This window comes from Pleurodeles waltl, chromosome 1_1, assembly GCF_031143425.1.
Source record: "Pleurodeles waltl isolate 20211129_DDA chromosome 1_1, aPleWal1.hap1.20221129, whole genome shotgun sequence".
Lineage (NCBI taxonomy): Eukaryota > Metazoa > Chordata > Amphibia > Caudata > Salamandridae > Pleurodeles > Pleurodeles waltl.
Genome location: NC_090436.1, coordinates 131,874,480 through 131,900,986, shown reverse-complemented (window position 1 = coordinate 131,900,986; position 26,507 = coordinate 131,874,480). Strand labels below are relative to the sequence as shown.

The 26,507-nt window shown below is 46.2% G+C and overlaps 1 protein-coding gene across 1 annotated transcript in view; it reads left to right on the top strand.

Annotated features, from left to right (window-relative positions):
- LOXHD1 (lipoxygenase homology PLAT domains 1) overlaps nucleotides 1–26,507 on the top strand; it is a 929,469-nt gene that overhangs the window by 637,191 nt on the left and 265,771 nt on the right. Inside the window, exon 34 of the mRNA XM_069218871.1 lies at nucleotides 9,492–9,654. Within this exon, the coding sequence (XP_069074972.1) occupies nucleotides 9,492–9,654 (163 nt within the window). The remainder of the gene's footprint in view (nucleotides 1–9,491; nucleotides 9,655–26,507) is intronic.

Here is a 26,507-nt window from a genome sequence, read left to right as displayed (position 1 = left end):
AGACCCCGTTGTTGCAGAGGAACTGTCTCTATAGCCCCTTTGGCCAGAAGGCTGAAGACTTCCGCTTGAAGCAGACGAAGATGGAGAGACCTGCCTGATGTTGGTGGGGGAAGCAGTGGCTTTTGTGTGAATTCCAGGGTATGACCTCTTGTCACTATATCCAGCACCGATTTGTCTGATGTTATTTTCTTCCACTCTTGGATGAAGTTGGAAATGTTTGCTCCTATTTGCTGATGTTGTGGGCATTGGGGGAGCATAGCCGGTGCCTGTAGAAGATCATTGTTTTCTGGGTTGATCTCTGGATTGCGAACCCTGCCTTCGTTTACCTCCTGGTCTGGTATAGGAGGCAGTCGATGATTGCCTGTACTACTGGTGGTATGAAGGCCTGTACTGGGATTGCTGGTATTGTCTATGGAAGGAACCTCGAAATGAGGTGAAACCTCTTCCTCTAGCCCCTCGAAAGGGCTGCTTCCGGTACTCCAGGGTACCCAGGGACTTGGCGGTGTCTGTGTCCGTCTTAATGGCTTGAAGTGCGTCATCCACATGTTTGCCAAATAAAGATTCCCCATCGTAAGGCATGTCTAGGATTCGGGACTGCACTTCTGGTCTAAAAGATGTGGCCTTGAGCCAACCTTGTCGTCGTAAGACAGCGGCACCCGCTAGTTGGCGGAAACCAGTAGAGGCTATGTCAAGAGTGCAGTCGATAATTTCTTCCGACGTACGCTCACCTTCCTGTAGGATCTTTCGTGCCTCTGCTTGTTTATTTTCCGGGATGAGGTCCAGGAAAGGTTGCATGTCGGACCACATTTGGCGGTCATATCGGCCTAAAATCGCTAACGAATTTGCTGCCCTGACAGTGATTGCAGACATGGAGGAGAATCTCTTGCCTATATTGTCCAGTCTGCGACCTTCCTTGTCTGGAGGAGTAGAGATAGGCGTTGATGGATTTTTGGAGCGTCTTTGAGCAGCCTGTGAGATGACTGAGTCAGGCTTTGGATGGCCAGTAAGGCATGCCGGAGAATCTTGGGTTGCCTTGTATTTTTTATCCAGTTTTTATGGAACTGGAGGAACCGTAGCTGGATTTCGCATAATCTTTGTGCCCTCGCTCCATATGAAATCAATAATCGGAAGGGACCGTACCGACTTCCGTGATTGCTCCTTGAAATCATGTAGGAAACATTCCGATTGGGAGACAGATGTTGGAAGGTGGAAACGTACTGCGGCTCTGTCCATAAGATTATGGAAACCACCTATGTCCTCGGGCGGAGAATCAGAGGGGCGAGGAGGTGGTGGAGAAGGAGTGGGGGCCAAGTAATCATCCCATTCCTCGGTAGGATGTTGTGGAGTGGAAATTTCTCCTTCTTCTTGTTCCTCTTCCCCTGAAGTGGAACCTTCATCTCTGGGGGGTGCAGCTAACACCGAGTGTGATGTCAATCTTGGAGTAGCTGGAGGAAGAGGAGCATTAACTGGTGTCACCGGAGAGACCGGCGCTGGTGGTTGATCTTCCGCTGGGAACCTTCTCCTATAATCCTGAAGCATGGATTGTAAATCCTGGATTAAGGAGGAAGGCATTTGTACGGTATCTCTGTGTTGAGGCTCTCGTGTTTCGTAGTATTGCTCCTGATGAGAGTAGTATGGTTGATATTGTTCATACTCATCTTCTTCATCCTCATCTTGGTATTTGACATGGAGCTGCGAGTGGCTATGTGCATCTCCGAAAGGACCTTTGTCCGATTCCTCCCAGTCAAGAAGATGACTGGGTAGTAAAGCCGACACCTTGTTTGGAGATGTGTCGGTTGGATAAATGTCCTGTGCAGGTAGAGATCTGATCCTGACCATGGCTCGGAGATCTGGAGACCTGGAAGAGGTAGAAGTGGCCTCAACCTGTCTACTAGGCACCACTGCTGTCGATGGCGTGAAAGTTGATGCAGCCGTGGATGGTACAGATTTTTCCGTCAACGGTGGTCTCGTCGACGGTGGTGTCGCCGACGATGGTCTCGCCGGCGATGGTCTCGCCGACGATGGTCTCGCCGACGGTAGTGTCGTCGACGGTAGTGTCGTCGACGGTAGCTTCTTTGACTGTGTCCCCATCGATGGCGAAAGCGCCAATGACAATGGCGTCGCTGACGTTATAGTCGACGGGGCAGTCGTCGACGGTGTTGCAACCGACGATGCTTTTACTGTACTCGTCGATGGAGTCTTGATAGAGGGGATCGGATCCTTTACCGTCGATGTTAAGGTCGTCGACGCTGACGACGGTCTCGTCGACGATGTAGTGGAGACGGTAGTTGTTGGTACCATCGTCGTCGTCACGGTCGTCGACGGTGTTGTCGTCATCGATCTAATTTTTAGAGTCATTTTTCCAGAAGTGGAAGGCTCTGAGGAAGGAGATAGACGGTAGGACTCCTTCTTTTGAAGAGGAGAGGAAGGCTCAGAGGAGACTGAAGTCTGTAAGCCCTTCCCATGATGTGATTTCTGCCTCTTCCTGGATTTTTCTGTGTGGCCTAGGTCCTCAGATCTGGACCTTTTGTGTGGCCTCTCTGACCCACTCTCCTCACCTGAAGTACAGGATTTGGCCTGTAACCATGTCAGGAGCCTGCCCTCATGGTCTCGGAGGGTCTTTGTGGAGCAGGTGCAACATATTTTGCAGTCCTTAACCTGATGTTGTGGGTAGAGACAATACAAACAGTCTTTATGTGGGTCATCCACATGGAGCCTTTTCTTCCCACAGGTCTTGCAAGGGCGGAAAAGGCCTTTCCTAGAAGAATCTGACATATTTTCAACTCTTTTGAGAGAAAAAATTCTGAAGTAGAAGAAAAACTGAGCAGAGCTCAGGGAGACTCCCTTCACACGACGTGCGGTAGAAAATCTGAGGAAGGGAGCTTCTCTGGAGAAGGTTCTAGAGGGTGCTGGTGCCTGATTGGACAGCAGGCAGGTTTGGGTCCTTTCACAAAAGGACATGGATAGGCTATGTGAGCAAGTGCTGGCTCCATTATAGCCTATGGCACATTTTTTAATTTTATTATTTATTGCTATTTTATGTACCGTGGGACTCCCACTTCGACGACGGGATGATTCAAGCATGTGAATTTATGAAAGATCCAATACTGGATAAATTAGAGTATTGCAGTAGAACCATATATTTAGCCCCTAGAGGGCGTAGTTGTATGAGGCTGGCCTGGCTTATAGTGGGTACCTGATGGTAATTACATCTTGTGCCAGGTCCAGTTACCCCTTATTAGTAGATTAGTAGTGTTCTAGCAGCTTATAGCTATAGCAGACCAGCTTAGGCTGAACTAGGAGACATGCAAAGCTCCTACTATACCACTTATATCATATAGCACTATATCATAAGAATCACAATACTCAGGGTTACTAAAAATAAAGGTACTTTGATCAGGGTGAACAAGTTTCTCAATCACCTTAGTGACACTGGCTCCTGTATCCCTGTAGGCCTCAACCTCAACACCATTTTTTAGGGGAAGTTGCTTGTACTTACCCTTATTAAGGGGACAAGCAACCAAGGTGGCAAAGTCAATACCACCATCAGAGACTAAAACAGCCTCTGTGGTCTCCCTAACAAGACCAACCTCAACTACATTACCAATGGTGAGCCCAGCTACACCCTTTGATTGGCTATTTGTAGTAGACTTCCAACCACCACTGCTATTACTAGGGGCACTAGAGGACGCAGTTGGGGTTGTGGTAGTGGGAGCCTTGGTGTTTTTCTTTGGGCAGGTGGAATCACTTGCCCAATGGCCTTTACTCTTACATAAATAACACCACGGCTTATTTTGATTGTTAGAAGAGGATTTGGACCCAACTCCCTCAGAGGATTTTTGTGGGCCTCATGAAGACTCAGAATGCTTTTTATCTTTGTCCCCATCCTTGTCAGAAGACTTACCATCCTTCTTCTTGCCATCCTTGTCACCACCTGTATGAACATTTCTGTTCACTCTTGGTCTGACCCATTTGTATGCCTTCTTTCCCAATTCTTGGGGAGTGATCAGATCTGAGTCTACTAAGTACTGATGTAACAAATCAGACACACACTTATTCAAAATATGCTCTCTCAGAATAAGGTTATATAGGCTTTCATAGTCAGTCACCTTACTGCCATGTAACCATCCCTCTAAGGCCTTTACTGAACAGTCTACAAAGTCTGTCCAGTCTTAGATGATTCTTTTCTGGTATCTCTGAACTTTATCCTGTATTGTTCAGTGGTTAAGCCAAATCCATCTAAGTGTGCATCTTTCAAAACTTTGTAGTTGTTGGCATCACTTTCTCTGACAGTAAGGAACCTATACCTACCCTTTCCAGTGAAAGATAACCACAAGATAACAGCCCACTGCCTTTGAGGGACCAACTGTACCACACAGGCCCTCTCAAGTGCAGCAAACCACTTGTTAATGTCATCCCCCTCCTTGTAAGTGGGGACATTCTTGTGCAGGTTTCTTGAATCTTGTTCCCTTACAGGATTACTATCAAGAACACTGCTCCTGCCACAATGGGGCGCTAACCCCAACTTATGTCTTTCCCTCTCTACATCTAGAGATTCCCTGTCTAAGGCCAACTGCTGCTGTCTCAGCTTCTTTCTGGCCTCTTCCAACCTGAGCTTTCTGAGTTCCCTGTCTAGGGTGTTATCCTCAGGGTGGGAGGCTTGGGATTTCTGAGACACAGAGGTAATGTGGGAATTGGCAGAAGTGGACCTGTCTCTAACTGGCTGTACTATAGTTACCTGGCCTTTTGGAGTGAAAGGTGCCCTACTAGTGTGTGACCCCCCTCCCACTACCAGTTTCACTAGCTGGCCTGTTAGCTGACAGGTCTTTGGAGGAACCCTCCCCAGAGTCCTCATGGCCCTTGCCTGATACTTCCTGGGTACCCTACTCCTCTACCTCCTGATCCTGGGGTGGGCCAGACTGGTTCTGGTCACTTTCTAGGAGAAGGCTAAGGAGAATATCTTTGGTAGGGTTTTTACCAGTGCTTAAACTTCTTTCTGTGCAGAGACACCTCAAACCTTTAAAGTTTAAACTACCATACGTTGCCTGAACAACTTTGGGAGTGGACTCTACTACTGACATAGTCGCAAGAAAGAGTTTAGGAGAGAGAAAACAAAGTTGAGAAACCTTTTAAAGAAAAACTTTTCAAACTTCTCAAAACTTTTCAAAACTTTTTAGAAACGTTTAAGTATTTGGAATATGTTTTTCTTATGAAAAGCACCAATGACAAAGTGGTAAAGCAGTTACAAGTACTTATCCTACTGCTGCACCACCAATGTAGGAGGCTGGCCTGGCTTATAGTGGGTACCTGATGGTACTTACACCTTGTGCCAGGTCCAGTTATCCCTTATTAGTAGATTAGCAGTGTTCTAGCAGCTTAGGCTGATAGAAGTAGCTGTAGCAGAGCAGCTGAGGCTGAACTAGGAGACATGCAAAGTTCCTACTATACCACTTATATCATATAGCACTATATCATAAGAATCACAATACTCAAGGTTACTAAAAATAAAGGTACTTTATTTGAGTGACAATGTGCCAAAAATATCCCAGAGGATATGCTCCCTTAGGAGGTAAGTAAAATACACCAAATATACACACCAACCAAAATCAGGTAAGTAAACAGTTAGAAGAATAGCGCAAACGCTGTAGAATACAATAGGATGCAAAAGGCCTAGGGGCAACACAAACCATATACTAAGAAAGTGGAATGCAAACCACTTAGGGACCCCTGGCTTAGTGTAGTGTGTAGAGGGTCGCTGGGAGTGTAAGAAAACACTAAGGGTGTCCAAGATACCCCACCCCAAGACCTGAAAATGTAGGAGTAAAGTGATACTACTTTCCCAGAAACACACTAAACTTGTGATAAGAGATTCTGCAAAGACCACAACAGACTGCAAAGCACTGAAGAGGGATTCCTGGAACTGAGGACCTGCAAAGGAAGGGGACCAAGTCCAAGAAGGACCAGGAGGTCGCCACTTGGAAGAAGAGACAGAGGGCACCCTCAGTAACACAGAGAGCCAACGCACAAGAAGGCAGCACCCGCAGAAGTACTTGAACACTGGTTCAAGAAAACTGAGCACGGCGGTTGTCTCAACACTACAAAAGAGGGTCCACGAAGCTGGTTGTCAACTCAGCGAATTGAGCAATGCAAGACGGAGTGCTGGGGACCGGGGCTAGGCTGTGCACGAAGGATTCCTTGCAGAAGTGCACAGACGCCCTAGCAGTCGCAGTTCACGCAGTACACAGGATTACTGTCTGGAGAGGGGAGGCAAGGACTTACCTCCTCCACATTTGGACAGTTGGACCACTGGACAGTCTGGGCCACTTGGGCCCACCACCTGTGTTCCAGGGGCCACGCCTGTCGGGATGAGAGGGGTCCCAGAGTACCGGTGACGCTGAAGTTTGGTGCCTGCTGGAGCAGGGGGAAGATTCCGTCGACCCACGGGAGATTTCTTCTTGGCTTCCAGTGCAGGGTGGAGGCAGACAGCCCCCAGAGCATGCACCACCAGGAAACAGTCCAGAAAGCCGGCAGGATAAGGCGCTACAATGTTGCTGTTAGTCTTCTTGCTATTTTGTTGCAGTTTTGCAGGCATCCTGGAGCAGTCAGCGGTTGATCCTTGGCAGAAGTCGAAGAGGGAGATGAAGAAGAACTCTGGTGAATTCTTGCACGTCGTTATCTGAGGAAAAGCCCACTGGAGCGACCCTAAATAGCCCTCAGAAGAGGATTGGCCACCTAGTCAGGTAAGCACCTATCAGGAGGGGTCTCTGACGTCACCTGCTGGCACTGGCCACTCAGAGGCCTCCACTGTACCCTCACACCTCTGGATTCAAAATGGCAGAGGTCTGGGACATACTAGAGGAGCTCTGGGCACCACCCCAGGGGTGGTGATGGACAGAGGAGTGGTCACTCTCCTTTCATTTGTCCAGTTTTGAGTCAGAGCAGTGACTGGGGTTTCTCTGAACCGGTGTAGACTGGTTTATGCAAGGAGGGCACCATCTGTACCCTTCAAAGCATTTCCAGAGGCTGGGGGAGGCTACTCCTCCCCAGCCCTTAACACCTATTTCCAAAGGGAGAGGGTGTAACACCCTCTCTCAGAGGACATTTTTGTTCTGCCTTCCGGGGACTGGGCTGCCCAGACCCCAGGAGGGTAGAACCCTGTCTGTGGGTTGGCAGCAGCGGTAGCGGCAGAGAAAACCCCAGAAACCTGGTTTGGCAGTACCCGGGGTCCATAGTGGAGCCCCGGGGATGCATGGGATTGGCACCCCAGTACCAGATTTGGCATGGTGAGACAACTCCATGATCTTAGACATGTTACATGGCCATATTTGGAGGTACCATGTAGTGCACGCGTGTAATGGTGTCCCCGCACTCACAAAGTCCAGGAAAATTGCCCTGAACTATGTGGGGGCACCTTTGCTAGTGCAAGGGTGCCCTCACACTTAGTAACTTTGCACTTAACCTTCACTAAGTGATGGTTAAACATATAGGCGACTTATAAGTTACTTAAGTGCAGTGTAAAATGGCTGTGAAATAACGTGCGTTATTTCACTCAGGCTGCAGTGGCAGACCTGTGTAAGGTTTGTCTGAGCTCCCTATGGGTTTTCAAAAGAAATGCTGCAGCCCATAGGGATCTCCTGGAACCCCAGTACCCTGGGCACCTAGGTACCATATACTAGGGAATTATAAGGGTGTTCCAGTGTGCCAATTAGACTTGGTAAAAATGGTCACTAGCCTATAGTGACAATTTTAAAGGCAGAGAGAGCATAAGCACTGAGGTTCTGGTTAGCAGAGCCTCAGTGACACAGTTAGTCACTACACAGCTACACACATTCAGGCCACAAACTATGAGCACTGGGGTCCTGAATAGCAGGATTTCAGTAAGACAGGGAAAAACAAACTTACATACTTGTGAAAAATGGGGGTAACATGCCAGGCAATATGGTACTTTACTACAGTAGTGCATTACACATTTTCAGTGCTAGCAGACTTACTGCAATGATATTACAAACAAGACCCTTAAAACGCAAACTACTCTCAGATGTAAAACAAAAGTTCCAAACACAAGAGAGATTAAAAATACACTGAATGGAGGGAGGGGTTATTATTTTGGGGTCCCAACTGGTCTAGTGGTGAGACCCAGAGATGATCTAAACAGAAAGAACAGGTTGTGGTAAACGTTTTGGAGGTGGTGCCATTGTCCTAGGAGGACTACAGGCTGAGTTATGAGCAAAAATGTTTTGTAACAGAATGCCCTGCAAAGCATTATGGACGACACATTGCAGCAAATATTGTAGTATGTTGACTGTAATGCTCAGAACAGCCCCTAGAGGACACCACAGTAAAATTATAATTTGTAAAAAAAAAATATATTATTTGTAAGAAACATGGTTATATAACCATATAATTAGCCCTTAGAAGGCATAACCAAATGAAAATAGAATGGCACAAAGTAATGTAGTGCAACTAAATATTTAGCCCCTAGAGGGTGCAGTGCCTTACATGTTTTCAGTCCTATTGCAATACTAAGACCCTTAGAGCACAAACTACTCCAAGCTGTAAAACAAAAGCTCAAGCCATTAGAGAGCTTACTGGTGGGAGGGGTTATTATTTTAAGATCCCCAAAAACCTAGTGTGGGGACCCAGAGATGACCAAAACAGAAATAGTGCATCATGCTGAACGTTTTGGTGGTGGTCCCATTGAACTAGGACCACCACAGGCTGAGTTAGGGGCAAAGATGTTTTGAAAAAGAATGCTTGCAAAGTATTATGAGGTGAGTTTCCCGAGTGCAGTGAATATTGTAGTGTGCCGGGAGAGCCACATAGGGAATTTCTGCTTTTTTTTAGTAAAGCATTTATCAATTATACGTTTTGGGGAAAGCTATGGGGGCGTGAAGGGGAAAGCCAAAAGAAATTACTCATTAGATAATAGTGTGAACAATGTGACCAGCACTCCAATACCGCTGATGACGTTTGCACTGTTCGTCCTGTGAGAGCCTGGTTGCCATGGAGCACAAAGGGGAGAGACAAAAGAAAAAAAACAGTTCACCCATGCTGAAGTATATCGGCAATCATGCAATCATTCAAGTAACAGGGTCGATTTGCAAAGCAGAAAGAAAATCGCCCAAAGGCTGGATAAACGTAAAGCAATTACTAATGCAATCAAGGGATGTTTGAAAGAAAGGCAAGCCTACGAATGAGTGAAAGTGATGGGCATGAGGTAGGCATGGTTAAAAGCCCACAATACTTAGAACAGGTCAAAGCGCTTGCGTGCTGGACCTAAAAACAGCAGTGAAATTGTATAGTTCACTGCACCGTTATTTCCAACAAAAAGGTTACTACATTTAAGGGGTTTAATATGTCTTACAGAGCAGGACATTGTAATTCGGTGCACTTGCGACTAGGATCACAAATCAGAAAACATCAGATGGTTTACGGTATGCTAAGAAAGAGCTGATGTTAGCTGTTTCTCTCTGTTCTTATCATGTGTGCAGGGATCGGAAACAGTGACCTTCCCTTGCGAGAGATGGCTCGCGAGATCAGAGGATGATGGGGAGACCGTGCGTGAGCTTGTGCCGTCTGACGTGTTCACAGAAAAACTCATGAAGGATGGCACTTTAAAGCAAATAGAGACAGAGGTGGAGGACCCCTTGGAAAGTAAGTAAAGCTACACCCATAGAAATGCTTTGCAACCGCCTTTCTGCTCTACTTGGGTATTTATAGTAAAGGCCCAGCAGGGCATTAACACACAGACAAGCAAGTGTGTATTCAGTTCTTGTGTGGATTCTTTGTTTAATGTTCGGGGGGGTAATCAAGAGATAATCAGAGCCAAGATTGAAAAATTTCCTAGCTAACGAAAAAGAAAGATTTAATTGTGTTAAGGACACAGAGGTGAGGATCCTGCATTTCTTTCTTCACTGTTTATTAACAGCAGTTTCCAAGAGTATGCTTAAATAAGAAAACATTTGCTTCATATCCCATGAACCTTAGGGATTAGGTAGTTATGACAACCAGTAACCAATCACAACACAATCCGATGTGTTATATATTGATGTCTGTTCCTCTTCCTCTTCTTCGCTGTAGGAAGGTCCTTTAGTCCGTTTTAGAATAAGTGGCTACAGGAAAATTGATATCCATTAAAACAGCCCCACAAATGTACTTCAAATAGATCCAGTTATTATTTGCACAGAAATAGCAAAACACCATATCATGGAAAAAACTGTTCAAAGCATGAACACTTGTAAATATAGACATGTAAACATATCAACATATGAAAACATGTCATACTTCCTGTTACACTAGAACTCTTGGGCGGGCAGAGATATCTTCTCAAGATGCCCTGGGTGGGAAAATCCTTGTCTCCATGTCCTTTATAGAACTGAAACTTTCCTTCTTGTTAACTAGGAAATTTTTCATTCTACATCAGGACCGGAGGCGAGGATTATGCATGTTCAAAGTTTACTTAACACCAGGGCTGCGGCATCGTATATAGGTTTAAAATAAAACCTTTTAAAGGTGGATTGTGATGATCAATTCGCAGCATTCATGATGTTCTCCAGTCTACCACCTACCTGGATCGCCTTAGACCACATGTCCCCCCCTTGTAGAGTGAGCCCCAAACTGATGAACATCAATACCTGCCTCTGCCATAATCCATCTGACCCACCTGGCGATGGAAGGAGAGGATACCGCCTTTCAGAGTTTCCTCACCCGGTGACTTGAGATTGGCTGTCATTTCCTCATATGCCTTATAGCATCTAACCACACAGAGTTAAGATAAATCTAAAAAAAACTGGATAGGTTACTAACCTGATATTTTTTTTGGTCCGTCTAGAGATAATGAAGGTGATAAACTCTTGCTGATATATCTAGGGTCCTGACATCAGACACTGTCTTGCAAGGGATCAAACAGAGCAACATAGCCAACTTTGCTGAAATCTCTTCCCTAGAAAAATATTGATTGTCTTGCCAACTAGAAAGGTGGTGCAGTGCTAAATTAACATCCCATAGCCCAGAGTACCTGGGTTCCAGGGGTCTAGACAAATGAATGCCCCTTATGAGCTTACAAATCCAAGGATGTTTGCCCACAGGAATGTTGTTGATGGGAAGATGTCAAGCTGAGATCGCTGACCTGAAGGAATTCATTGTGCAGTAAGCTAAGCTTAGTTGTGCCAGTTCTGCCAGGGAATTCAGGATGTCTGTAACCTCAGTCCCAAAGGGATCCATGTGTCTCTCCATACACCAAAAAAACCATAATCTCTAGGCTGATCTGTCCCTCTTGACGGTAGTGGAAGCATAAACCTGTTGTAAGAAGTGTTCAGGGTCATCCAAGTGTGTTGCTTTCCCAATGTTGCCTGAAGTCCTCCATGCCATGAGTCTGAGATGGTCCTGGGATACCAGAGGGTGATGACTGCTATGACGGTCCTGTAGGGTCTCTGGGAGGTCTGGCAGTTGCATTGGTGAGTTCCAGGATAGTTCTAGCAGAGTCAGGACCCAACCTTGTGACATCCAAATCGGAGTCACCAGAACTAGAAATTCCCTCTGACGTCGGACTTGAGCCAATCAGCAAGAAAGGAGGGAAGGCATTGGGTTGTCCTTCTGTCCATCCCTGTAAGAAAGCATCCACCGCCATGGCTCCTGGATCGAGTTGCCAACTGATGTAATGCAGGAGCTGAGCATTCAGTCTGGATGCGAACAGATCTGCACCTCAAAGGCCCCATCTGTCAATCAGATCGTGGAATACTGGGAGATGCAGCTGCCAATTGCTGGAGTCCTTGATGTCTCTGGAGTTCCAGGCTGCCACTGTGCTCTGTGCACCTGTGTGATATTCTGGTGTCACTGATATCTGACGCTGCAGGCAGTAATGCCATAGGTCCTTTTCCAAATATGCCAGAGCTTTTGAGCAAGTGCCCCCCCCCCCCCAAGTGGTTGATATATTGTACTGCTGAAACAGTGCCCATCTGCAGAAGGGTGAAGCAGAACACTCTGTCCCGAGTCAGAGGTGAAGGGGTCCGGCAGGAGTTTCAGGCGACTGATGTAGATTCACCTCCTCTGTCCATTTGCCTTCCATGAAGATCTAGCTACATCTGGTCCTCTAGCTGGCATCTGATGCTATGGTGAGGTCTGGCAAGGGCCCAAAGATCGCTCTGCCATTCCATGCCTCCATCTGGTCTATCTACCACTATAATTTCGTTCTGGCGTCTTCTGTCAGGGAGATTAATTCTGTGTACGTAAGACCCCTTCCACAGATGCTCTGCCTTCAGGCGCTGCAGTTCAAGCTGCGGTACCCTTGGAAAATGGACTGGATCGATGATGACAACAGCCCCAACTATCTTCGCCAACTGTCTGAGGGAGATCCTGTCCCTCCTCAGAACCTTGGTCAATTCCTTCTTGATTTTGGAAATCTGTCTTCAGCAAGCTTAGAGTGGTTGACTTCAAGTCGATAAGGAAACCAATAACTTCATGCTCTGTAATGGGGTCTATTTTGTTTTTTGGCTGCTGATAATGAATCCCAGATTCTGAAGGAAGGAGTGCATTAGTCATGTTCAGATGCATTATCAGCTGGGAACGGGATTGATCCATCAGGAGAATGTCATTCAGGTAAATAATCATCCTGACTCCATTCATTCTGAAAATATCCACCTATGGTCGGAGGAGTTTGGTAAAGCAACATGGTGCTGATGACAGGCCAAACGGGAGAGAATGAAACTCATAAATCTGACCCTTCCAAGCAAATTGTATGAAACAACGATGCAGAGGAAAGACAGGGACTGTGAGGTACTCGTCCTTGAGATCCAATTGTACCTTCCAGTCCTCCTGTAAGAGTAGGAGCCTCCATTTTGAAGTGGCGGTATGCCAGCCATTTGTTGAACTCTTAAGGTCTGAACCCCTTGTCCTTTTCTCTACCAAGAAGAGGTTGCTTAGAAAACCACTGGAGGGTATAACTAATCTGCATATCGCTACTTTGTTCAGCAATTCCTTTACATCGGAGTTGATCAGTCTACTGTCGTGTTCAGTGAAAAACAAAGAGACTGGTCTTACCACCTGTACCTGGGATCTGTAAAAATCTATATGGAAGCTCTGTACCGTCTGCAGAACCCAAAGGTCTGAAGTAATCAGTGCCCACTTGTGAATTAAGTGTTTTAATCTCCCCCCTATGTTTTGAGGGAAAGAAAGGATATTGATTACCACTGAATCCTCCTGGGCCGTTAGCCCCTCCACATGCGGCATGGTTGGCTTGGCTTTTCCTCTCCTCTTAAGATGGGGAAAAAGAAGCCCTGGTAGCCATCGTTCCAGCCATTGTTTCTTCTGGCTTAACCTTTGTAGGAATATTCCAAAGAAAACAGAGGGAGGAGAGATGGCCCTCCTATGTCTATGAAACCAAAGGGACAGGGCACAGTGACACAGTGACACAGTGACACAATGTTTATGACTGTGTATTGATCGGTTTCTTCCCCTTGGGGAGTTTTGCTTTTTAACCTAAGAAGTGGCCAGAGGAGCCACCACTGCCTCTTACTGGCCCCAGCACAAACCTTCCCTAGGAATATCTTCTTGATCGAGGTCTGGGCCTTGTTGAGTGCCGAGAATGTGGTCACGAACATGCCCAATTCTTTCACAAATGGGACTCTAAAAAGGTTACCCTGAGCAACAGCTCCTGCTTCGGATGTGGAAATTCCCCTAATTTCAGGCCTATCGTTATCAGTAGAGATTGATGTCTCTCCACAGAAAGGGCACAGCTGGCATTGCCTAGCAGGCAAACTGTCCTCTGTGCCCTGCCTGCCATAATATCCGTAGGGAGTGGAGTGCCATACTGCTTTGCCTGCTCAGCAAGTTCAATTATTTTAGTAAGAGGGCCGAGAACATCCAATAGTTTATCCTGACACGCCCTTCATGAGCGGTCAATCCCTTTCTTTGGAGCTTTCATAAACTTTGCAAAAAAAGTGCACATTTTGGGATCTATGTCTGGAGTGGATGCCACCTTGCCACCCAAAGAAAGCCTAGGGCATTCCTCTCGAAAGTGGGTTTGTACTTCCTTGTTCAGCGGTTGACGAATCTTACTGGCCACATAATCTGCTTGCCTAATGAGTCTTGCAAGCATGTTGAGCCCTACGCGCTACCCTGACAGGCTGCGATGTGCCTGACAGAATCCTCTGGCGGTATGAAAGAGCACTACCTAGCAGACCCATGATGAATCAAAAGACGAACTTGGGCTCAAGCCTACTGCACACAACAGTGCCAATTTAACAATATTTAACAATGTTATCAAGCAACATTAAAAGCAGTCAAAATCACTATACCAACAATACCGGACAACACCCCTCTCGTCAAGGGCATCTCTAAATTCCTTTGCATCACATAGAGTAGCAAATACTCGCTCAGCATGCAGAGTTGGTGTGACAGGGAGGGGCCAGTGCAAACCCCCTAGGATTCCATGCAAAGCCAGATGAAATAAAGGCCCTCATTGAAACCACCAGGCAGCAGTCACTCCGGCCGCACTCCCGCGGGGTCTATTTGGAGATCCCGGTGGGCGGAAACCTGGTTTCTGCCCGCCGGCCCAGCAGAGATCTCGGCCGCAACACGGGAGCCGGCTCCAAATGGAGCCGGCGGTGTTGGGCAGTGCGACGGGTGCAGTTGCACCCATTGGGCTTTTCACTGTCTGCTATGCAGACAGTAAAAAGCTCCATGGGGCCGTGGCAGGGGGCCCCTGCACTGCCCAAGCAAGGGGCCCTGCGACTCCCCTTTCCGCCAGCCTTTTCATTGCGGTTCATACCGCCATGAAAAGGCTCGCGGGAGGGGGACTCGTAATCCCCTGAGCACGGGATTACAACTGCCGGGACAAAAGTGGCAGGAAACCGCCGGTCCCGGCGGTGCGACTTTGGCGCTTCCGCCGCGGTCGTAGGCCCGAGTTTGTAATGCCAACCCGTTGGCGGTACAAACTCCAAAACAGCCCTGGTGGTCTTTGACTGCCAGGGTTGTAATGAGGGCCAAAGTCATGCAAAGTAGAGTAATTTGGCTTGCTGTTGAAATAAAATAAACCCGGTGGAAACAACAACAGTATGGCATGTGTAATAATTTTTATAAAATGAAAATACTATGCAAGTAACATCTTGGTGATCGTCTGTGCAGAGACATTTGTCCTGTCTGAATTATTTACTAGTAATTTAATTACTCTGATTCACTATTCCTCATCTCAGTACTTACATAGTGAGGTTACACTTTGTGTTCCCCATAAGCACAATCGCCCAAGCTGTTTTCTCTTTTTATTTACCTGACCCCTGACTCTTCCGATACAATCAACCATCTTCCATGGCACTTCCTGAGCTATACCAAAGCCCTGTCATAATATCCTACAATGGTAAAAAGGCCAGGAAGAAAGGGAGGGAGAGTTGCAAGTACTGGGACAAGGAAGAGATAATCATAGTAGTGAAGATTACAGGTAAGTAATTCAGACATTACCTCCTCGTCGTCTTCGTTGTCCCACTCCTTACATAGGCCTTCATTATGTCTTTGGCGGGCTTCCATGAAGACCACCAAAGCTGCAGGTGCCAGGAGACTGCCAGTGCTGGCATATCACAGGTACTGACGGATTTCCACCACACTTTGGGTGGAAATCCAGCAGTAGTCGTGCTGGCGGGCGGAGGCGCTCTGACGGTTCCACCACCGGCCCGCCCCGCCGGTAGGACACCGCCCGCCATATTATAGGCCATAATACGGCTTGGTGGTGTCTTGCTGGCAGGGTGCTGCCAGCGGTGGAAGCGCCCCATCCTTTTCCCTGCCGGACGACCTTCTCCCTGGACCAGGAAAGGTGATCCTCCGACAGGGGAGGTGGGTGGGAGGGTGGGTGTGTTGTGTGTGCATGTATGAGTGTGTGTGGTGTCTGCATGTGTGCATGAATGTGTGTGGTTATATGCGTGCCTGAATGTTGATGTGAGTACGTGTCTGCATGTCAGTGTGTAAGCGTCTGAGTATGCGTGTTTGGATGGGTGTGAGTATGTGTGCATGAATGCATGTATGAATGGAGTTGTGAATGGCTAGTGCTTGCTTGGGGGTAGCCCTTCCGTCATGGTTTTTGTGACGGTGCTACCGCCGTAGAAATCATGTCAATACTGCCAGTGGTCGTCTGTGGACCGCCGGGTCGGAGATGATCATCTCCGGCCTGGCAGTTCCGACCACCCTGGCGGTATGTGTGGAGATGTGGTGGGTTGGCAGAGGCCAACCCGCCACACTCATAATGTGGCGGTCTTCACCACCAGCCTGTGACCGCCAGGGTCAAAATGACCCCCATAATGAGGATATACCCAAGCATAGGCCTTCCTATCAATAAATCAGGAAACAAAAAAAAGAAAGACTAAAAAACTGGAAGTAAAACCCCATTTATTGCAAAGAGTACCCCAGTAATTCACAGCAAAAACAAAAATAAACAAAAACAGAGTACAGTACATTAATCAGAGGAAACAAAACAGGAAATTACAAGGAGCTTTACAAATAATACCTGAACCAAACCTCATTTCAGTACCCTGTGCTACATTAGTCTTATAATGCTAGATAAATGTAGCTGGTGAAACCCAAGTTGCAGATGCACAAATGTCTGAAACAGAAACTCCTGCCCTTTCAGCTCAAGCCGTAACCATGCCTCTTCTCAAATGAGCTTGTACATTGTTAAAGTCTTTACCAGGATGCTTGTAAGCCAAAGCAACAGTCTTGATTCATCTAGCTAAAGTAGATTTAGAGAATCTAGTATTGTGTCCAAAATTGGTGAACAAACATTCTGGTTTCCCGAAAATAGAAGCCATTTTAAAGTAAATAGTAAGGCCCATATTTATACTTTTTGACGCAAAACTGCGCCAACGCAGTTTTGCGTCAAAAAAATTAGCGCTGGCTAACGCCATTCTGAAGCACCATGCGGGCGCCGTATTTATTGAATGACGTTAGCCGGCGTTAGCCGCCGTCGCCGTCTGGTGTGCGTTAAAAAAAATTACGTACACCAGGCAGCGCCGGCGTAGGGGGATATGGGGCTTGGGCGTCAAGAAATGGGGCAAGTCAGGTTGAGGCAATTTTTTTGCCTCAACCCGATTTGCGCCATTTTTTTTCACTCCCAACCCCCATAGAAATGACTCCTGTCTTAGCAAAGACAGGAGTCATGCCCCCTTGCCCAATGGCCATGCCCAGGGGACTTCTGTCCCCTGGGCATGGTCATTGGGCATAGTGGCATGTAGGGGGGCACCAATCAGGCCCCCCTATGCCACCAAAAAAAAAAAAAAAAAAAATACTTACCTGAACTTACCTTAATGTCCCTGGGATGGGTCCCTCCAGCCTTGGGTGTCCTCCTGGGGTGGGCAAGGGTGACAGAGGGTGTCCCTGGGGGTATGGGAGGGCACCTCTGGGCTCCTTCAGAGCCCACAGGTCCCTTAACGCCTGCCTTTTGCAGGCGGTAAAAAACGGCCCAAAGCGGCCGTACGTCATTTTTTTTGACCCGCCCACTCCCGGGCGTGAATTTTGCCCGGGAGTATAAATCCGACGCGCATGCCTCGGAGTCGATTTTTTAGACGGGAACGCCTACCTTGCATATAATTAACGCAAAGTAGGTGTCCACGCTAAAAAATGACGCTAACTCCATGGACTTTGGCGCTAGATGCGTCTAACGCCAAAGTATAAATATGGAGTTAGTTTTGCGTCGAAATTGCGTAAAAAAACCGACGCAATTCCGGCGCAAACAGAGTATAAATATGCCCCTAAGAGCCCTTACAACATCGAGAGAAAAAAATTGGAAGGATCTCACGTATCTAAGAGAGAGGGAAGAACAATCTCCTGATTCCTGTGAAAAGCCGTATTAATCTTAGGAACAAAGAAATTAAGACCCAAAGCTAACATCTCCAGGTAGGGATATTGACATTGAATGGAATCCATCTACTCCAGTCTTCTAGCCGAAGTTATGGTTACTATGAGAAAAGGTTTGAGAGTCAGAGGCTTTTCTGAAGATTCCTCCAGTGGCTCAAAGGGAGATCCCTATAAGAAAGGTAATACCAAATGAAGTTCCCAAGAAGGAAATACATTTTTGTTTTTAGCCAAATTAAAAGGAATCTTCTAAAAGGTTTAGCCAACAAATTTTCAATAGTCTCAAGGCTACTCCAGGGAGAGCTAAAGGCCTTAATGACAGACCACTGAAATTTCAAAGTGGAGACAGATAATTCTCATCGAAGCCTTCCTGTAGAAAATCTAATATACTTTCGGAAGAACAAGACAAAGATGACAAACCCTTTACAGCCATTGAGCGAAGTAGGGAAAAGCAAGTTCTCCTTGACCAAAATGAACAACCAGAATGACATCCAACCTCTCTTTCTGGATTTTGAGCATGACCTTCCAAATCAAGCAAAATGAAGGAAAGGGAGGCAGGAGGACCTCCGGCCAAAAGTGAAGAGGAGCATCCACTCCCAGTGACAGGACTCATTGGCCTGGAAAAAACACAACAGAACCGGTGTATTTGACTGATCTGCAAACAAGTCTATGACATGGAACCCCCACCTGCTGCCTAGTTTCCAAAAGACAATGGGGTTGAGGACACATTCCTGAGATCAGGGAAGAATATGACTTAACCTGTGTGCTTGAGTATTCCGACACTCGAATGTGAACCACCTTTAGAGAATTCAGATTTATCTCCACCCAAACCATGATGTCTAAAGCCATTTGGTTTAGGCATTGAGATTTTGTTCCAAACTGCCAATTGAAATGGCCCTTCACAATCAAATTATTTGTCCTGATCATTGGGCTGAACCCCTGCCTTGAGGACACCAGGCATGTACAGCTCTTTGTGCTGCCATCAACTCCCTCCAGCTGGTTGAGAGACTGGATTCCTGGAGAGACCAAAGGGTTGTTAAATTCCCCACAACTTCCCCAACCTCTACTGTTTGCATCCATGGTCAGCACTAATGGAATAGTGAGGGCAAAGATAATTCCTTGATCCAGTGCTGATGTGACCATCCACCATAAATCTGGCGTCTTGATGAAAGGAACTTCCAAAATGGTAATCTTAGTCCTCTGAAGTTTGGAAACCGAAGAATGTCAATGACTGTACACGACTAAGGATTGATGAAAGGGGATTAAAAGGAAGCTACCTTCTAGGGAATCCCTTAATTTGGGATTAAAATGCCCACATCCACTATTAGTGGCATGCCCCATCATCAGGCTGCTACCACATTCCCTGGGCTAAGAAATCTATATTTTGGCAATTCATTATTTACCTCCTCTAACTTCTTTCTGAAGGTTGTCTACTGGATTTGAGTTTTCAAAAGATTCTCACTTGTCTGTCTCTGGATAAGAAGGACATCTGATAATTTTTAGCTGTGTTTATAATCAGGATGAAACAGGCCCTGATGTATTTCCATGCTGTCAGCGACCAATCCTTTCTAAAAGAGGCATCTTTCAGAAAAAATATATGGTTTGTTAGTAACTATTAAATCTCTTAGGGATGCATTTGCTCTCAAGTATTCTGTCAAAATGACACTGTGTAGTCTTGTCTTTGCTTGTTTTGTTTTCTTTCCAGATAGTGTGTCCCAACCCTCCATCTGTGTGAGTGGCTGAGTGGTTGTTGTGTAACCTAATAAATGCAGATGTCAAGGACTACCTGGCTCAGGTGAAATGAAGTCCAGGGTATGATAAACACTGTCTGAAAAGAAACAGGAACCAAATCAACAACCCCCCTCAGAGAAGAAAGAACTTCAATTTTTCAATTTCAAAAACAGAAAGAAATATAATTACCATGTCTCCCTGAACCCAAAGCCATTCCCTTATTGAAGCCACCTCTTTTCTCAGTATCTGTTCCAGATGAATACATACCAGCATTTTCTGTTACTCTGGAAGGAATACCTTCCCTATATGTGTCCTGTGTGAGAGGACAGGGCTGATTGCAGAGGCCCCCTAATTTGTTGCCCCCATTTTCCACTTTCTGCTGGTGTTTTCCTGACTCAGATGGTGCCCTGGGTACTGCTAACCAGTCCCAGGGCCTGTGCTCTGTGTAAAATCAGTATGCAAATTACGCTAATTAACCTACCTATAAGTCCCTAGTATATGGTAGGGCATGGAGGTTCAGGGACCCCAGCATAGGTAGTACCTCATAGGTGCTCTGTGACATTTTAAAGGCAGGCCTGCCTTGCTGGCTGCTTTTAAATTAAAGTTACATGCAAATTCGACTTTGTAATTAAAAGTAGTACCAAAGTCTTAAACTACCTTATTTTTTACATATAAGTCATCCCTAAGGTGTGCCCTACGTGTCCCTAGGGCTCGGTGCCATGTAACTATAAGCAGAGACCTTATAAAAATAGTTTATACGCCCTGGTGAGGTAAAACAGCCAAATTCGTTTTTCCCTCATTGTAGTGAAAGGCCTCCATAGGCTAGAGTGGAGAGACTTTATTTTAATTTCAAAAGTCCCCTTAAGTAACAGATACCAGAAGTTTGGTATCAAATTAATTGTTATAATAAATTCCCACAACTTCAACTTTCCAGTTGTCGGATTTAATATAACTTGTTCAGGTAAAGAGTTTTAAACTTAACCTGAAAAGTTGCCAACTTCAGTCCTGCAGTGTTTTTGCTGCTGTGCTCTGATTGGCCAGCCTCTGGCAGTCTGGCCAGGCTGCCTTGATGAGGTTTGAAGTGGCCTGGCTCCACACAAAGAGATGTGCCTGGGGGAGGAGATCTCCCCTCAGCAGATGGTGAAGCAGGAAGGGGGAGGGACTGCCAAACTGGCCTTCAAAGGCAGAGAAGGACATTTGGAACAACCCAGCAACACCCTCACATCCAGACAATTAGATGCCCCCTTGATTAGATTAGGAGAGGGCAGGAGAGGGGTGTGTTTAGGATTTTTAGCCACACCAGTGGGTGGGCTCAGCCAGATGTAACCTCCAAAAATCACTTTCAGCCATGATGGATTTTTGAGGAATGTTGCTCCCTGGGATTGATTTTTGCCTCACTTCCCAGGAAGTGGTCATCACAGGGGGAAGGAACCTGCACCTGATTGGAGAACCAGGACCCCCCTGTTTTTCACCCAGGAGCAGGGATAAAACTGGCAGAACTGCACCCACACCTCAGATCCCCATCAGATTCCAACAAGGAAGAACTATAGGAGAAGGACTGCCCTGCTGGACCCCTGGCCTGCACCTGGACCCTGCACTCTGAAGGACTGCACCAGATGTACACATGGGCTTCACCACAAGAAGAACTTTGCCTGGTTTCAACTGGTTCTAGGAGGGACGCCTTGTTTGCTACAGGTGAAAACTTGCTAACCAGAGTCCCCTGCACCAACTCCTGAAGAAACCAACCAGCTGACCACTGTCCAGTGGCCAAAAGGGAGTTTGTGCCAGGTGCATTCTGGGAGTTGTAGTCCACACCCCCAAGGAGCATCTCAGAGCTTCTGGAACCTTGGGGTGAGCTGTAGACCCCAAAAGAACCTTAAAAGAACATCTGGAAGAAGATCCAGAAGTTTGGAGAACTTTGGAGAACCTTTGGAAAAAAGCTCTAATAGCCTGACTTGCAGGTTTGTCCCGGTGAAGAAAATCTCCAAAAGAGAGACTAAGGCCCTCATTACGACCCTGGCGGTATAGAACCACCAGGGCCGCGGAACGCGGGAGCACCGCCGACAGGCCGGCGGTGCCCCGCGGGGCATTCTGACCGCGGCGGCTTAGCCGCGGTCAGTAAAGGGAAACCGGCGGTCTCCCGCCGGTTTCCCGCTGCCCCCAGGAATCCTCCAAGCCGGCGCAGCTTGCTGCGCCGGCTTGGGGATTCCGACTCCCCCTCCCGCCATCCAGTTCCTGGCGGTTCTCCCGCCGGGAACCGGATGGCGGGAGGGGGAGTCGCGGGGCCCCTGGGGGCACCTGCAGTGCCCATGCCAATGGCATGGGCACTGCAGGGGCCCCCGTAAGAGGGCCCCTACAAGTATTTCACTGTCTGCTTGGCAGACAGTGAAATACGCGACGGGTGCAAATGCACCCGTCGCACCTTCCCACTCCGCCGGCTCTATTACGAGCCGGCATCCTCGTGGGAAGGGAGTTTTTCCCTGGGCTGGCGGGCGGTCTTTTGGAGACCGCCCGCCAGCCCAGGGAAAAACTCATAATACCCTCCGCGGTCTTCTGACCGCCGAGCGGTATTACGGAGGGCGGAATTCTGGCGGGCGGCCTCCGCCGCCCGCCAGAGTCGTAATGAGGGCCTAAGTCTGAACATAGGAAGTTGACCGGGACCTCCCAGCCAGCGTATCCGAGGAAAGCTCCAAGGACGTCGGTTCAAGATCCAGGTTTGCCCCAGTCGAAGGATTTTCACCTAAAAAAACCAGTCCGAAGGTAAAAATCTCCACAGAGGGCTCCCGCGACGCATCTCCGAGGAAGAGTTCCAGCAGGTCGGATTGGACTGGCAGGTTCGTCCTGCTGAAGAAAATCGACAGAAAGACAACTAATTCCTAAGGTAAACTTTTGACCGAGGCCTCCCGCGGACTGTACCCGAGCCGGGCTCCATCGCGGCCGGCCTTAAACTTTGACTTTGCCCCGGTCGAGGTGCGACCAGATGACCAGATTGGTGCTTTTTGTTTCTATGCGCTAGAAAGTAATAATTCTTTAAAAATTCATATCTCCGGTTCCCCTTATCCGATTTTATTCGTTTTGGTGTCATTTTAAAGATAAAAAGATAATCTATTTTTATAAATTGATTTTGGATTTTTAAACTGTTTCCTCTGTTTTATTTGATTACTGTTTTGTAATATTTGAATGCTTTACGCTTTGTCTCCTAAGTTAAGCCTTGTCGCTCATTGCCAAGCTACCAAGGGTTGAGCTGAGTTTAATTTACTAAGACCTAACTGGACCTAAGTGGAGGTTAGTGGCCTATTGCTAAGTGTAGGTACTTACCTGCCCTAACCAACAACCCATTTTCCAACATCCTGAAATTGGCACAAATATAATCCAGACCCTGTGAAGGTGCTAGAACAGATTTGTTCCATTTGATCAGAAATCTAAATTCCTCCAGCTCCCGACAACTTTCTCCTATGGTTTGCCGAAAGAGGAGAATGGGCTTTGATCAAAGGATTGTTGAGGCAAGGGTAAATCTTTATCCCTTTATTGTAGAAGAAGAAAGATGCTGCTTCTTTTGTGAATGCTTGCCCATCTCGACAGTTCAGTAGTCAACACCACAGTGAGCAAACACACACAAAGAACCTTATATAAGGAGAGGGGTCCTGAAACTTGGTGGCCAAAGAGAAAACTGGTAATGTACCACTCTTTCCTGATTTAAAAACCACCCATACTTTTATGTTTTAAAGAGCCTTGCCTGGTTTCTTTAAAACATAAAATTCCAGCAATGTTTGCAGACAAAAAGAGAAGACACGTATGAAGAGAGAAAAGAGGACATCACTTTCTTCCCCTACAACTGGAACAGAGAGAGATCCAGAAAGGATACTGATGCACCTTTTTAACATGGAGGAGTTAAAGCAATCTCCCATGAGCCTTTCACGCGGGCTGCCTCATGAAATAAAAAAAGCTTGAGGAGGCGGCTGACTCCACATGCCCCAAAAATGCATCACATCAGTGTGCAAAAATCTCTGCTAAGAACATGACCCTCCTGCATGCGTTTACATCAGGGTAAACATACAATGTCCCCTACAGCCAAATGCCACTACAAAAGTAAAGAAGCGCAGTAGCAACCCCTTCTAGGCAGGAGATTGTGATACGAGGTACACAAAAGGAGTCAGGGCTCAGGTAACTGAAAAGAGATAACAGCTTGGGCAGTCAGTTTATGGGGAGCACGATGTGAAACCCCACTATTTTAGGAATGGGACGAAGAAGAGAAAGAGGAGTTAATCAAGGGCATCCCTAGTGTACGGATCTCATGCAGTACACTACTGGCTTGCTTTTGCACTATAGCACAATCCTTAATCAATGTTAAATTTCTCGGTGTGCGCACTGCCAATTACATTCTTGGAGCACAAGGTAAATGCAGTGCTGCACTATTTTCTGCTGGTTGTGCAAAGCTGCCCTGCAGATTTCCACCCAGCATTACATTGCGCTTGTGAGAAAGTGGATTATTAGTTGAAGTGGATGGTGGTCCTCTTCAAGTAATAATGGCACTATTCATCACCAGGCCCAGCTAGGACTCAATAATTTAAATCTGAGCTCAACCCTTGGCAACTGCAGTACAAATCAGACTGGCTGTTCTCACATGCAAAGTGTGATGCCCATAAGCATAAGAATGCAGAAACAAATAAAGCTGGAAACAATTGTTTTCAGGTGTAGAAATCTTCATACAGAGGTATACAATGGGGGAAAAAAAAGCAAAGAAACATAATGGGAACAGCCAGCGGTATGAAGGTGAGGTACATAACCACAGAGCATGTAGGGGAGGGTCACCAATAAGGTTGAAGGACAGACAAGGCACGAGGTCAATTCAAATTGGGTCCTCAGTATCCAACATTAACAACTAGTTTCGTAATGGGTGCCATATATCTTTAGGTCTCGAGGTAAGTGGCTGAAAAGTGGCATATTTATCACTGGAAACTGGCTTAACTTAAGAGAAATATGTAACACCAATATCAGTACCAAAACAATTAAAAAGTAGAAAACACAACACAATAAAAATCCCCCCTCCAGTTTAAACAAAATTGTACATTTTAAAGAAGAAATCGATACAAAATACAACAAAATCTGATGAAGGGAAATGAAGATATGATTTTTAGAATTTTTAAATAATTTGAGCGCTAAAAAGCACAAAGAGCCAATAATGGTTATCTGGTCACGATACACATGGTCAAAGTCAAAAGTTAAGGCTGGCCAATATGGAGTATGGGTTTGATTCAGGGACCAGTTTCGTCTTGTTACAAAGTTTATCCTCGGACTTCTATCTTTTTATGTGCAGAAACTCCGCAGTCGTAAAGGTACTACTAGTAAAACACCTTTATGAACTGCACTCATAAACTTACACAAAAGTGTAAGTTTACCTTTGTGTATCAGGCACATAATGTGCTGGCAACGCCTCATTCAGCTGACCTTGTATTGGAAAGAGGCAACATTTTGAGATGGGGACGGGGTGTGGAATTTAATAAAATATCTACTTGTCCTTGGGACAGGTTGCTTCATATATCTACTTGTCCTATAAAAAAAAAATCCACTTGTCCCTTTGGTGTCATGTAGTGGGGTAATACATTATGGCAGCAAACTCATTCTATAAGAGCTCTGATAACAGCCTCTCCGATTATGCCAGGGATCACACTTTAGTAGAGTTTGAATTCCCACATTTTGCCATCTTTCAACAGATCTACATACTGGGGCTGCAAGTAGCGCTAAGCAATAGTTCCAGGGTTAGAATGCGCTTTGGAGTCTGTGCAAACCTACTAACTAGCATATGTTTGTGGGTTTTCACCAGCTCTTCTCCAATCTTTTCCGATACTGAGAAAGGTTAGAAATTTCCTGCTGACAAGGGCAGAAAGAAATCAGCTTCCAGGATTGGGAAAAAAGTGGTTGGAGGGAAAGTGAACTTGTGAACGCTGAACAAACTTTTGCATGAGCAAATCTACACATGCATATTTGCTCGTACTAAAATGAAGTTCACAAATATTTTCTAGGAGTATGATTTCCTGTCCTACATCTGTAATTTATTGTGAATTAATGAAGGCTGTAAATCCGCTCTAATGCAAGGGTGTATATCATGGTTGCACTTTTGTGACTTTATTTAAGAATTGGGCCCCTAGTTGGTCTTGGACCACCAATTTCAGACCTTTTGGCTTTGCCAATGATTGTTTATTTTGATGTTCCCCATAATCTTGTTGAAACTGGTTGCACTAAGTTTCCATTATAAATATTTTTGGGAAATATTAGCACGCATCAACACAGTTAGGAGCTGATGCTTCAAAGAAATGGTACCTAAAATTTCACAGCAGTTTAGCAACACATTTGTTTCCTCGTTGCGTTTCTTAGTGAACATTTATTTTGAAAGCAAAGACACATCAATCTTGCTTTCAAGCTTCTCAGATACTTGCGTCTAATCAGAGAGCATTCTGGGAGTTTTATATGTAACCTCATATTTTTTTACTTTGCAAATGTTTGTACACATTTTTCTACTGGAACCACTGTCAGTAGTGTAGTCCATGCTTACAACATTTCCTTAGAGCACCCACCATAATTATAAAGATTTTGGACAGCATTAATATATGGACACAAATGTTACCTCAACTGCAGACAATTCCCTTCACTGCTTCATAATGTGGTACCCTAAAACGTCAGTCAAAGGGTTTAGGCTGCAGGGGGTTGCGTCTACTTAGCCCAAGGACAAAATAAACATGAACACTGTTATCCTTTACCCCAAACAATATGTCATGGGAGTCGGGCTATAGGAATTCCAAACCCCTGTGGGGAGGCAAGGGAGCAGCATTTCCCTAAATGGAACAGTAGTCCTGTTCATGGGCAAAAGGAGCTGGAAGGAAGCCTATCATGGCATTGCCATCTCTATTGGACAGGCAGAAAAAACTGACCCTAATAAGTGCCAG